This window comes from Leucoraja erinacea, unplaced genomic scaffold, assembly GCF_028641065.1.
Source record: "Leucoraja erinacea ecotype New England unplaced genomic scaffold, Leri_hhj_1 Leri_147S, whole genome shotgun sequence".
Lineage (NCBI taxonomy): Eukaryota > Metazoa > Chordata > Chondrichthyes > Rajiformes > Rajidae > Leucoraja > Leucoraja erinaceus.
In genome coordinates, this window is record NW_026575759.1 from 198836 (window position 1) to 212318 (window position 13483).

General features: G+C 45.7%; 1 protein-coding gene across 1 annotated transcript in view; it reads left to right on the forward strand.

The window, feature by feature from the left end:
* Positions 1 to 13483, forward strand: part of cratb (carnitine O-acetyltransferase b) — a 38772-nt gene that overhangs the window by 23279 nt on the left and 2010 nt on the right. The window contains exons 7-13 of the mRNA XM_055665777.1: positions 192 to 370; positions 2230 to 2330; positions 2994 to 3113; positions 5377 to 5499; positions 7122 to 7257; positions 12278 to 12340; positions 12961 to 13098. Of these exons, the coding sequence (XP_055521752.1) occupies positions 192 to 370; positions 2230 to 2330; positions 2994 to 3113; positions 5377 to 5499; positions 7122 to 7257; positions 12278 to 12340; positions 12961 to 13098 (860 nt within the window). The remainder of the gene's footprint in view (positions 1 to 191; positions 371 to 2229; positions 2331 to 2993; positions 3114 to 5376; positions 5500 to 7121; positions 7258 to 12277; positions 12341 to 12960; positions 13099 to 13483) is intronic.

Below are 13483 nucleotides of genomic sequence, written 5' to 3' on the forward strand. Positions count from 1 at the left end.
TAGCCCACGAACAAACCCCATGTCGCGACCAATGACGAGGGTTCTGAATAGCCAGCTTCACCACTAGGTGTCGCGACACATTGTCTTTCCACAGACGGGATAGCACGCAACAAAAAAGCTTTTCCCTGTACCTCGGTACACGTGACAACGAACTGTAAACTCTGAAAACTTTCCATTGCCGTCTCCCACAGACAAGCTGAACAGAGAGTCGGTCAGGGCCATTCAGCAGAGCATCTTTACCGTGTGCCTGGACTCGCCCGTCCTGAAAATCTCGGAGGAGAAGTACACGAGCCGGATGGCGGCCCAGATGCTACACGGAGGTGGAAGTTACTCCAACAGCGGCAACCGCTGGTTTGATAAAGCGCTGCAGGTACAAGTGATGGGACAACAAAGAGGTCCTTCTGCAGTTGTACAGGGTCCTAGTGAGACCACACCTGGAGTGTTGTGTGCAGTTTTGGTCCCCTCATTTGAGGAAGGACATTCTTGCTATTGAGGGAGTGCAGCGTAGGTTCACCAGGTTAATTCCCGGGATGGCGGGTCTGTCGTATGCTGAGAGAATGGAGCGGCTGGGCTTGTACACTCTGGAGTTTAGAAGGATTTAGCACGGAGACCAGGAAACATTTTTTCACAGAGAGATTCAGATTCAGATTCAGATTCAATTTTAATTGTCATTGTCAGTGTACAGTACAGAGACAACGAAATGCATTTAGCATCTACCTTGAAGAGCGACATAGCAAACGATTTGAATAAAAAAATAAATAATAAGTGTCCGGGTCCGTGGGGGGGGCGGTGATTGGCAGTCACCGAGGTACGTTGTTTAGTAGAGAGTTGTGAGTCTGTGGAATTCTCTGCCTCAGAGGGTGGTGGAGGCCGGTTCTCTGGATACTTTCAAGAAAGAGCTAGATAGGGCTCTTAAAGATAGCGTAGTCGGGGGATATGGGGAGAAGGCAAGAACAGGGTACTGATTGGGGATGATCAGCCCTGATCACATTGAATTGGTTTGAAGGGCCTAATGACCTTACTCCTGCACCTATTGCCTATTATCTATTGACAGTGTGTGCTGGCCATTGTCGTAGAAGTCACAGTCATACTGCGTGGAAACAGGCCCTTCCGCCCAACTTGCCCACGTTGACCAACATGTCCCACCTGCACCCGTCCCACCTGCCAGCGTTAGGCCCAAATCCCTCCAAACGTTTTCTATCCCTTTTTCCATGCTGTAGGACTCTGGAGAGATGTGTATGAGATGAATCTGAAGAAGGTTCCCGACCTTGGGTTGCCAACTTGCTCACTCCCAAATAAGGGACAAAAGGTCCCTTGATTATTCTGGCAAATTAGATTACTGTCTAAATATCAGATTATTATCTAAATGGCGTCAATTTGGGAAAAGGGGAAGTACAACGGGATCTGTGGGGTCCTTGTTCATCAGTCTATGAAAGTAAGCATGCAGGTACATCAGGCAGTGAAGAAAACCAATGGGCATGTTGGCCTTTATAACAAGAGGATTCAAATATAGGAGCAAAGAGGTCCTTCTGCAGTTGTACAGAGCCCTAGTGAAACCACACCTGGAGTATTGTATACAGTTTTGTCCCCTAATTTGAGGAAGGACATTCTTGCTATTGAGGGAGTGCAGCGTAGGTTCACCAGGTTAATTCCCGGGATGGCGGGACTGTCATATGCTGAGAGAATGGAGCGGCTGGGCTTGTATACTCTGGAGTCTAGAAGGATGAGAGGGGATCTTATTGAAACATATAAGATTGCTAAGGGTTTGAACACGCTGGAGGCAGGAAACAGGAATGATTTTAACAGTAAAAATCTTGTGAAAGTTGGCGTTTTTAAAGGTTTAATCGCGAATAATGTGAAATGTAGGATGAAATCTTCAGTGAAGCTGATAACTGCTAGCCGGGCCATTGTGACGTCATCAGTGAAAGCTGGTCGTTTTAATTTCAAAGCCTTTTGATGTTTTTAAACTTCTTACTTATAATCAGTAATAAGTCGAGAAATAAAGCATAAAATGTTCAATGAAGGTGATCTCAGCCTTGAGGGGAAAATTGTCAATCAGAATATGTAAAAATGTAATGATTACCACGTGATGTTTTTGCGAAGATGTAGACAACCACATATATACACACTTATACTCACGTACAAGATCAGACTTTTAATAAGTAAATGATGATTAGGGCTTGTTGATCTTCTAAATGATGGACCTTAAGTTTTCTGATTGTATTGCAGTTCATTGTTGGTGAGGATGGATCCTGTGGTGTAATCTACGAACAATCTTGTGGTGAGGGGCCGCCCATTGTTGCCATTTTGGACCACGTTCTAGATTATTGGTAAGATCTTCTTATAGAGTCCGCACACAAGATTAGACGTTGTTCAGCCAGGCACTTCTCAGCATCTGCTGCAATGAGAGGTGATCTTATTGAAACATATAAGACTATTAAGGGTTTGGACACGCTAGAGACAGGAAACGTGTTCCCGATGTTGGGAGAGTCCAGAACCAGGGGCCACACACAGTTTAAGAATAAGGGGAAAGTCATTTAGAACGGAGAGGAGGAAACATTTTTTCACCCAGAGAGTTGTGAGTCTGTGGAATTCTCTGCCTCAGAGGGCGGTGGAGGCCGGTTGTCTGGATACTTTCAAGTGACAGAGTTCTTGAAGATAGCAGAGTTGGGAGATATGGGGAGAAGGAAGGAACGGGGTACTGATTGGGGATGATCAGCCATGATCACATTGAATGGTGGTGCTGGCTCGAAGGGCCGAATGGCCTCTACTCCTGCACCTATTGGCTACCACTGCTCGGACGCATTGGGGCTGAAGGGCCTGTTTCCGCGCTGTATCTCTAAACTAAATTGAAGTCGCATGTTCCATCTTGCATGCCCCGGATATAATTGTAACTCTTTCAGAAAAATGGTGCACTACAGTGAAGTTTAAATATGGTTTATCAAGTATCATTCCTGATTCAACATCTTTCCTTTGTACTTTGCCTTGTGTAGCAAGGACCCGGATACAGTTCGAGCTCCAATGATTCCTCTGCCGTTACCCAAGAAACTGTATTTCTACATCACTCCAGAGATAAAGTGGGATATTGAGCATGCAAAACAGAATCTGGACATGTGAGTATCATTGTGGCTGCTTGTGTCAATCAGTTCGACTAGATACTGTCTCTAACAAAGGCCCAGTTTTTAACTCCTAAAGTATGGCAGTCGTAGGGTTGCCAACTGTCCTGTATTAGCCGGGACATCCCGTATATTGGGCTAAATTGGTTTCGCCCGTGTCCCGTATTTGACCGCGACTACTCGGGTCAAGGGGTCGGACCCCGCCTCACCCGTCCTGACGTAGTGCAGCCCGTGGAGAGCAGCAGTGGCAGCGCCTCGCCCATGGCCCCGTCGGTTGGCAGCCCGGACTGCTGTATGAACCTTCGGACCTTCGCTGACCGCCAACACCACCACCTCCCCTCCTTTTCATGGCCGATCGTCGGTTCATGAGTTGGACGGGGCGCCGGACTTTGCGTGCGATGTCGCGCGGCCCCCGGGCCAAAACTCCTCAGCTGGCCCCGCCGGCTGGGCTTTGCGTGCAGTCCAGCACTCCGGGCCAACTCATCATTCTCCCAGCCACGGCCCAGTCGGTCAACGAAATGCCGTCTGGGGAATTTGTCCCATATTTTGACCTTTTGTCCCGTATTTGGGAGTGAGGAAGTTGGCGAACCCTAATGCGTCATTCAGCAGAATATGACATCATCATAGAATATAGAAAGGTATAGCACAGGAACAGGCCCTTCAGCCCACATTGTCTGTACCGAACATGATGCCAAGGGGTGGCACAGTGGCGCAACTGTAGAATCGCAGCCTCACAGCGGCAGAGACCCGGGTTCATTCGAGACTATAGTTGCTGTCTGTGGGGAGTTTGTGTGTTCTCCCCGTGACCTGCGTGGTTTTCTCCGGTTTCCTCCCACACTCTAAAGGCGTGCAGGTGTGTAGGGTAATTGGCCCCGGGTATAATTGTTCAATTGTCTCGAGTATGTAGGTTAATGCTAGTGTACAGGGTGAGCACTAGTTGGTGGGGACTCGGTGGGCCGAAGGGCCTGTTTCCATGCTGTATCTCTTTTTTTTTTTTTAATATTTAATTTTATTAGAAGTACAATCATATGGCACCAAAGTGCCTAATATATATTTTACATAGAAACATAGAAATTAGGTGCAGGAGTAGGCCATTCGGCCCTTCGAGCCTGCACCGCCATTCAATATGATCATGGCTGATCATCCAACTCAGTATCCCGTACCTGACTTCTCTCCATACCCCCTGATCCCCTTAGCCACAAGGGCCACATCTAACTCCCTCTTAAATATAGCCAATGAACTGGCCTCAACTACCCTCTGTGGCTGAGAGTTCCAGAGATTCACCACTCTCTGTGTGAAAAAAGTTCGTCTCATCTCGGTTTTAAAGGATTTCCCCCTTATCTTTAAGCTGTGACCCCTTGTCCTGGACTTCCCCAACATCGGGAACAATCTTCCTGCATCTAGCCTGTCCAACCCCTTAAGAATTTTGTAAGTTTCTATAAGATCCCCTCTCAATCTTCTAAATTGTAGAGAGTATAAACCAAGTCTATCCAGTCTTTCTTCATAAGACAGTCCTGACATCCCAGGAATCAGTCTGGTGAACCGTCTCTGCACTCCCTCTATGGCAATAATGTCCTTCCTCAGATTTGGTTATATTAAAGAAAGATTAGAATAAGAAAAATAAATTAGATAGTAAAGGATAGAAAAGCGTGAGATATATAGTGTGTGAAGAAAAAGAAGAAAGACGAATGAGTGAAGAAAGTTGAGAAAAAGAAAATAGGAAAAAGAGAATAAGACATTTAAAAAAAAATAAATAAATAAAATTAAATAAAAAAAAAAAAGGGGTAAGGAGATCATTGTTTATAATCTTAACCAACCCTCATCCAGTCGTGAAACAGTTATTTTTTACAATTGTGTTGCATCATATGATTCCAAAAAGATGACAAATGGAGACCAACTCGTTATGAATTGGTCTGATTTATCCATTAGGAGGAATCGCATTTCCTCAAGATGAGCGGTGTCCAACATACTTGCAATCCACATTTTAAGCGTTGGTATTGATGTATTTTTCCAAAATTTAAGTATTAATTTTTTTGCTATTATTAACCCATAGTTAAAGAATAAAATTTGAGGTGTGTTCAATTTATTCCCATCTTCCATTACTCCAAATATAATCATTTCCGTATTAGGTTCCATTCTACTCTTGAATAATTTTGTAAATATTTTGAAAATATCGCTCCAAAATCTATAAAGTTTTATGCGGGAAACTAAGGAGTGCGTATCTCTAAACTCTAAAATTGAAACGATGTCTCTGTTCCAGTTTAGTTAACGACCTGGACATCAGCTGCTTCACGTACAGAAACTTTGGCAAAGACTTCCCCAAAAAACATGGCATAAGCCCGGACTCGTTTGTCCAGATGGCTCTTCAGTTGGCTTACTTCAGGTATGTACTCTGGGAAGGGCTGCCAACTCCCTCACTCCCAAATAAGGGACAAAAGGTCAAAATACGGGACAAATTCCCCCACGGCAATTCGTTGACCGACTGGTCCGTGACTGGGTGAATGATGAGTTGGCCCCGGGTGCTGGACTGTACACAAAGCCCAGCCGGCTGAGCCAGCTGAGGAGTTTTGGCCCGGGGGCCGCCCGCACAGTCCGGCGCCCCGTCTAACTCACAAACCGATGACCGGCCGTGAGAAGGAGGGGGGTGGCGGTGGTGTCGGCGGTCAGCGAAGGTCCTGAGGGTCGGCTGCTGCAGCTGGCCGGCTGCTGCTGCTGCTGCTGCTGCGCTGCTGCTGCTGCTGCTGCTGCTGCTGCTGCGACGGCTGCTGCTGCCTGCTGCGGGCGAGGCGCTGCTGCTGCTGCTGCCTGCTGTGCTGCTGCTGCTGCTGCTGCTGCTGCTGCTGCTGCTGCTGCTGCTGCTGCGGCTGCTGCTGCTGCTGCTGCTGCTGCACTCCATGGGCTGCACTATGTCGGGGTGGGTGAGGCAGGGCCGGATGCGGCGCTCCGACCCGACAGTCCCCTCGACCCGAGTAGCAGCGGTCAAATACGGGACAAGGGCGGTCAACCCAAATTAGCCCAGAATACAGGATGTCCTGGCTCTGTTTTACAATGATTGTCCCCTCAGCTTGTAACATTCCTTTTATTATCCAGACTGCTCAAACTTCCGAGGTAGAGAATTCCAAGGTTTCGCCACCCTCTGTGAAAATAAAGTTCTACGCAGCACTGTTTTAAAATGAGTGGTCCTAATATTGTTGTAGATCAAACAGTATTCCTGATTTGATCCATGTCGGGTCTTGCTGCTGGTGACCAGATCCGTAAACCATGTCAGGTCTCCTACACTACTGCCAGCTCGTGCATGCGGGCAGCCATGTGGAGTTTTAGATTTAACTTGCGATTCAGAGTCTACAGTACTCATCTCAATGGTCTCTGTATGTATATATTCTTACTATTGAGGGAGTGCAGCGTGGGTTCACAAGGTTAATTCCCAGAATGGCGGGACTGTCATATGCTGAGAGAATGGAGAAGCTGGGCTTATACACTCTGGAGTTTAGAAGGGTGAGAGGGGATCTTATTGAAACATATAAGATTATTATGGGTTTGGACACGCTAGAGGCAGGAAACATGTTCCCGATGTTGTGGGAGTCCAGAACCAGGGGCTACACAGTTTAAGAATAAGGGGTAAGCCATTTAGAACGGAGATGAGGACACTTTTTTTCACACAGGGAGTTGTGAGTCTGTGGAATTCTCTGCCTCAGAGGGCAGTGGAGGCCAGTTCTATGGACACTTTCAAGAGAGAGCTAGATAGGGCTCTTAAAGATAGCGGAGTCAGGGGATATGGGGAGAAGGCAGGAACAGAGTACTGATTGGGGATGATCAGCCATGATCACATTGAATGGCGATGCTGGCTCGAAGGGCCGAATGACCTATTCATGCACCTAGTGTCTATTATCTATTGTGTACAAATTAAAGTACTTTTGAGTTGGAGTGAAGCTGGGATCACTGCCTTATGGCCTTTTTATAGTATGTTCCCCTATTATAATCTTTTCTCTTTGCGACCACTTTTAGAATGTACAAGGAGCTGTGTTCTGCTTGCGAGACTGTTTCACTGAGGAACTTTCATTTGGGGCGCACAGATGTGGTACGATCCTCGTCCACGGATTCCTTGGAGTTTGTGGAAAGCATGGACAATGAAAAAATTGAGGTAATTCATCCTTGGAAGTTCACAAAAAATATAGCATCTCTCCAACAACTAACTTTACGAGGATGTTGCCAGGACTCGAGGGTGTGAGCTACAGGGAGAGGTTGAGCAGGCTGGGTCTCTATTCCTTGGAGCGCAGGAGGATGAGGGGTGATCTTATAGAGGTGGATAAAATCATGAGAGGAATAGATCGTGTAGACGCACACAGTCTCTTGCCCAGAGTTGGGGAATCGAGGACCAGAGGACATGCAGTACCTTTCAGGTGAAGGGCGAAAGATTTAATAGGAATCTGAGGGGTGACTTTTTCCATACAAAGGGTGATGGATGTGTGGAACAAGCTGCCAGAGGAGGTAGTTGAGACTGGGACTATCCCAAAGTTTAAGAAACGATTATAAAGATACATGGATAGGACGGGGAGACACAAAATGCTGGAGTAACTCAGCGGGACAGGCAGCATCTCTGGAGAGAAGGAATGGGTGACGTTTCGGGTCGAGATCCTTCTTGGGATAAGACAGGTGTGGAGGGATATGGGGCAAACACAGGCGGGTGGGACCAGTGTAGATGGGGCATGTTGGCCACCATTGGTAGTCGGGCCAAATGAGCCTGTTTCCACGCTGAATGACTCGATGACTAACACTGGCAGCAATTGAGGTGTTGCCTCACAGCGCCAGAAACCGGGTTCGATCCTGACCTCGGGTGCTGTCTGTGCAGAGTTTGCACGTTTTCCCCGTGACCGGGTGGGTTTTCTCCAGGTGCTCCGGTTTCCTCCCACATCCCAAAGACAGAAAGGATGGGTTGCACTTGAACCCGAGAGGGACCAATATCCTAGCGGGGAAATTTGCAAAGGCAGCTGGGGAGACTTTAAAATAGAATAACCATATAACAATTACAGGTTGGGGCGAGGGACTCAAATAGCGAAAGGTAGTAGAAAGGTAGTAGACAGAATGGGAGGCAGGAAGCAGAAATGGGAAGCACTCGGACACAAGAGGAGAAAGGAAAAAAAGGAAATAAACAGAGAATAAGAGACGGGGGTTTTCTTAAATGTGCATATTTTAATGCTAGGAGCATTGTAAGAAAAGTGGATGAGCTTAGAGTCTGGATAGACACCTGGAAGTATGATGTTGTGGCGATCAGTGAAACGTGGTTGCAGGAGGGCTGTGATTGGAAACTAAATATTCCAGGATTTCGTTGCTTCAGGTGTGATAGAATTGGAGGGGCAAGAGGTGGAGGTGTTGCATTGCTAGTCAGGGAAGATATTACAGCAGTGCTTTGGCAGGATAGATTGGAGGGCTCATCTAGGGAGGCTATTTGGGTGGAATTGAGAAGTGGGAAAGGTGTAGCAACACTTATAGGGGTGTATTATAGACCGCCAAACGGGGAACGAGAATTGGAAGAGCAAATATGTAAGGAGATAGCAGAGATTAGTAGTAAGCACAAGGTAGTGATTGTGGGAGATTTCAACTTTCCACACATAGACTGGGAAACACATTCTGTAAATGGGCTGGATGGGTTGGAGTTTGTAAAATGTGTGCAGGATAGTTTTTTGCAGCAATACATAGAGGTACCTACTAGAGGAGGGGCAGTGCTGGACCTCCTGTTAGGAAATGAGACTGGACAGGTGGCGGAGGTATGCGTTGGGGAGCACTTCGGGTCCAGTGATCACAATACCATTAGTTTCAATATAATTATGGAGAGGGTCAGAACTGGACCTGGGGTTGAGATTTTTGATTGGAGAAAGGCTAACTTTGATGCGATGCGAGATGATTTAAAAGGAGTGAACTGGGACATTTTGTTTTATGGGAAAGATGTAGAAGAGAAATGGAGGACATTTAAAGGGGAAATTTTAAGAGTACAGAATCTTTATGTTCCTGTTCGGTTGAAAGGAAACAGTAAAAATTGGAAAGAGCCCTGGTTTTCAAGGGAAATTGGACATCTTGTTCGGAAAAAGAGGGAGATCTACAATAATTATAGGCAGCATGAAGTAAATGAGGTGCTTGAGGAGTATAAGGAATGTAAAAAGAATCTTAAGAAAGAAATTAGAAAAGCTAAAAGAAGATATGAGGTTGCTTTGGCAAGTAAGGTGAAAGTCAATCCAAAGGGTTTCTACAGCTATATTAATAGCAAAAGGATAAGGAGGGATAAAATTGGTCCATTGGAGAGACAGAGTGGACAGCTATCTGCAGAGCCAAAAGAGATGGGGGAGATAGTGAACAATTTTTTTTCTTCGGTATTCACCAAAGAGAAGGATATTGAATTATGTGAGGTAAGGGAAACTAGTAGAGTAGCTATGGATACTATGAGGTTCAAAGTAAAAGAAGTACTGACACTTTTGAAAAATATAAAAGTGGATAAGTCTCCAGGTCCTGACAGGATATTCCCTAGGACATTAAGGGAAGTTAGTGTAGAAATAGCCGGGGCTATGACAGAAATATTTCAAATGTCATTAGAAACGGGAATAGTCCCCGAGGATTGGCGTACTGCGCATGTTGTTCCATTGTTTAAAAAGGGTTCTAAGAGTAAACCTAGCAATTATAGACCTGTTAGTTTGACTTCAGTGGTGGGCAAATTAATGGAAAAGATACTTAGAGATAATATATATAAGCATCTAGATAAACAGGGTCTGATTAGGAACAGTCAACATGGATTTGTGCCTGGAAGGTCATGTTTGACTAATCTTCTTGAATTTTTTGAAGAGGTTACTAGGGAAATTGACGAGGGTAAAGCAGTGGATGTTGTCTATATGGACTTTAGTAAGGCCTTTGACAAGGTTCCTCATGGAAGGTTGGTTAAGAAGGTTCAACTGTTGGGTATAAATGCAGGAATAGCAAGATGGATTCAACAGTGGCTGAATGGGAGAAGCCAGAGGGTAATGGTGGATGGCTGTTTATCGGGTTGGAGGCAGGTGACTAGTGGGGTGCCTCAGGGATCTGTGTTGGGTCCTTTGTTGTTTGTCATGTACATCAATGATCTGGATGAAGGTGTGGTAAATTGGATTAGTAAGTATGCAGATGATACCAAGATAGGGGGTGTTGTGGATAATGAAGAGGATTTCCAAAGTCTACAGAGTGATTTAGGCCATTTGGAAAAATGGGCTGAAAGATGGCAGATGGAGTTTAATGCTGATAAATGTGAGGTGCTACACCTTGGCAGGACAAATCAAAATAGGACGTACATGGTAAATGGTAGGGAATTGAAGAATACAGTTGAACAGAGGGATCTGGGTATAACCGTGCATAGTTCCTTGAAGGTGGAATCTCATATAGATAGGGTGGTAAAGAAAGCTTTTGATATGCTAGCCTTTATAAATCAGAGCATTGAGTATAGAAGCTGGGATGTAATGTTAAAATTGTACAAGGCATTGGTGAGACCAAATCTGGAGTATGGTGTACAATTTTGGTCGCCCAATTATAGGAAGGATGTCAACAAAATAGAGAGAGTACAGAGGAGATTTACTAGAATGTTGCCTGGGTTTCAACAACTAAGTAACAGAGATAGGTTGATAAGTTAGGTCTTTATTCTCTGGAGCGCAGAAGGTTAAGGGGGGACCTGATAGAGGTCTTTAAAATGATGAGAGGGATAGACAGAGTTGATGTGGACAAGCTTTTCCCTTTGAGAATAGGGAAGATTCAAACAAGAGGACATGACTTCAGAATTAAGGGACAGAAGCTTAGGGGTAATATGAGGGGGAACTTCTTTACGCAGAGAGTGGTGGCGGTGTGGAATGAGCTCCCAGTGGAAGTGGTGGAGGCAGGTTCATTGGTATCATTTAAAAATAAATTGGATAGGCATATGGATGAGAAGGGAATGGAGGGTTATGGTGTGAGTGCAGGCAGGTGGGACTAAGGGGAAAAGAAAATTTGTTCGGCATGGACTTGTGGGGCCGAGATGGCCTGTTTCCGTGCTGTAATTGTTATATGGTTATATGGTTATATGTGGGTTTTAATTGTATAATTTAAATTTCCCCTCGTGAGTAAGATGCGAAACTGGCATAATGTAGAACTAGTGTGAATTGATGGACAGCGTGGACTTGATGGGCCGAAGGGCCTGTTTCCATGCTGTGTCTCTAAACTGAACTAAAGAGGCCAGCATTTAGTTGGTAGAACAGGCCCAACAGAGGATGTACTTCATACGGCAGCTGAGGAAACACAATCTGCCACAGGCAATGATGGTCCAATTCTACACGGCCATTGTAGAGTCTGTCCTCACCTTCTCCATCATGGTCTGGTTTGGCTCAGCCACCAAGCACGACACCCGGAGGCTGCAGCGAATCGTCCGATCAGCAGAGAAGGTTATTGGCTGCACCCTTCCCTCCATTGATGAACTGTACACTGCAAGGGCCAGGAAGCGAGCAGGCAAGATCATCTCTGACCCCTCTCACCCTGGCCACAAACTCTTTGAATCACTTCCCTCTGGAAGGCGACTCCGGACTGTCAAAGCTGCCACAGCCACACATAAAAGCAGCTTTTTTCCACTAGTTGTAGCTCTACTCAGTAACCAAAAACCTGTAGCCTCCTTTTGCTCTGGTATTTTATTTAATTCACATGTTTAATCGATAATGTTTTATTATTATTAATGTTTAATGTGTCATTCCTAACTCACTGTATGTCATGTTGTCACTTGCGGGCAGAGCACCAAGGCAAATTCCTTGGATGTGAATACTTGGCCAATAAACTTATTCAATCGTTCATAAACGTATTCATTCATCCCAAAGACATGTGGGTTCGTAGGTCAATTGTCTGATGTAAATTTCCCCTGGTGTGTAGGATGCGAAACTGAGATATCGCAGAACTAGTGTGAAAGGGCGACTGATGGTATGCATGGACTCGATGGGCCGAAGGGCCTGCTTCGATGCTGTATCTGTAAACTAAACTAAAGAGGCCAGCATTACTGCTCTGATCAGCTTTTACATTCGGCAACGAGACATTTAGTTATAAAACAAAAAATAGCAAATATATTTTTTCCCAACAGTATTGCGTTTCACTATAATTAACTGTGTGTCCTTCCACCCCCCTCACCCTCTCAGGCAAACCAGAAGGTTGCGGCTTTGAGGAGAGCTATTGACTGCCACAGCGCATACACCGACATGGTAAGGAAAGATCAGGGTGAGCTGCACAAAGTGCTGGAGTAACACAGCTGATCCGGCACTGTCTCTACAATAGGTTCACAAGGTTAAATCCCGGGATGGCGGGACTGTCATATGCTGAGAGAATGGAGCGGCTGGGCTTGTACACTCTGGGGTTTAGAAAGATGAGACATATAAGATTATTAAGGGTTTGGACACGCTAGAGGCAGCAAACGTGTTCCCGATGTTGGGGGAGTCCAGAACCAGGGGAATGTGAGGAGGGAAAGATTTAATGTGAACCTGTGCATAATTAAGAATAAGGGGTAAGCCATTTAGAACGGAGATGAGAAAACACTTTTTCACACAGAGAGTTGTGAGTCTGTGGAATTCTCAGCCGGTTCTCTGGATACCTTCAAGAGAGAGCTTGATAGGGCTCTTAAAGATAACGGGGTGAGGAGATATGGGGAGAAGGCAGGAACGGGGTACTGATTGGGGATGATCAGCCGTGATCACACTGAATGGCTGTGCTGAGTCAAAGGGCCGAATGGCCTCCTCCTGCACCTATTGTCTATTGTCTATTGTCAAAATCTTGTATAAACCTGCATCTGCAGCTCTCACATAAATGTGTTTTGTTCTGCTCACAGGCGCTGAAAGGCTTGGCAATTGACAGGCACCTGTTGGGACTGAAGCTGCAGGCTATCGAGGAAGGGCTGAGCGTGCCGGAAATCTTCATGGACACATCCTTCGCTGTGGCCACTCACTGGAGACTCTCGACGGGACAGGTCAAGTCATGTCAACTTTATTTGTCACTAAAGGGCCTGTCCCACTTGGCAATTTTGTTCGGCGACTGCCGGCATCGTATCAGTGTCGCCGAAAGATTTTGAACATTTTCAAAATCCAGCGGCGACAAAAAAAATGTTGCGACACTTGAAATAACACCTGATACGCCAGTCAATGATGCCGGCAGTCGCCGGAAAAATCACCAAGTCGGACAGGCCCTTTGCACATGCAAGATGTACAGTGAAATGAAACAATGAGATGTACAATGCCTACGGTGCTGGCTCGAAGGGCCGAATGGCCTACTCCTGCACCTGCACCTATTGTCTATAGATTGTGCAAAACAACAGAACAGAACCAGAATTAAAAAAAAGACACAACAGTATTCAC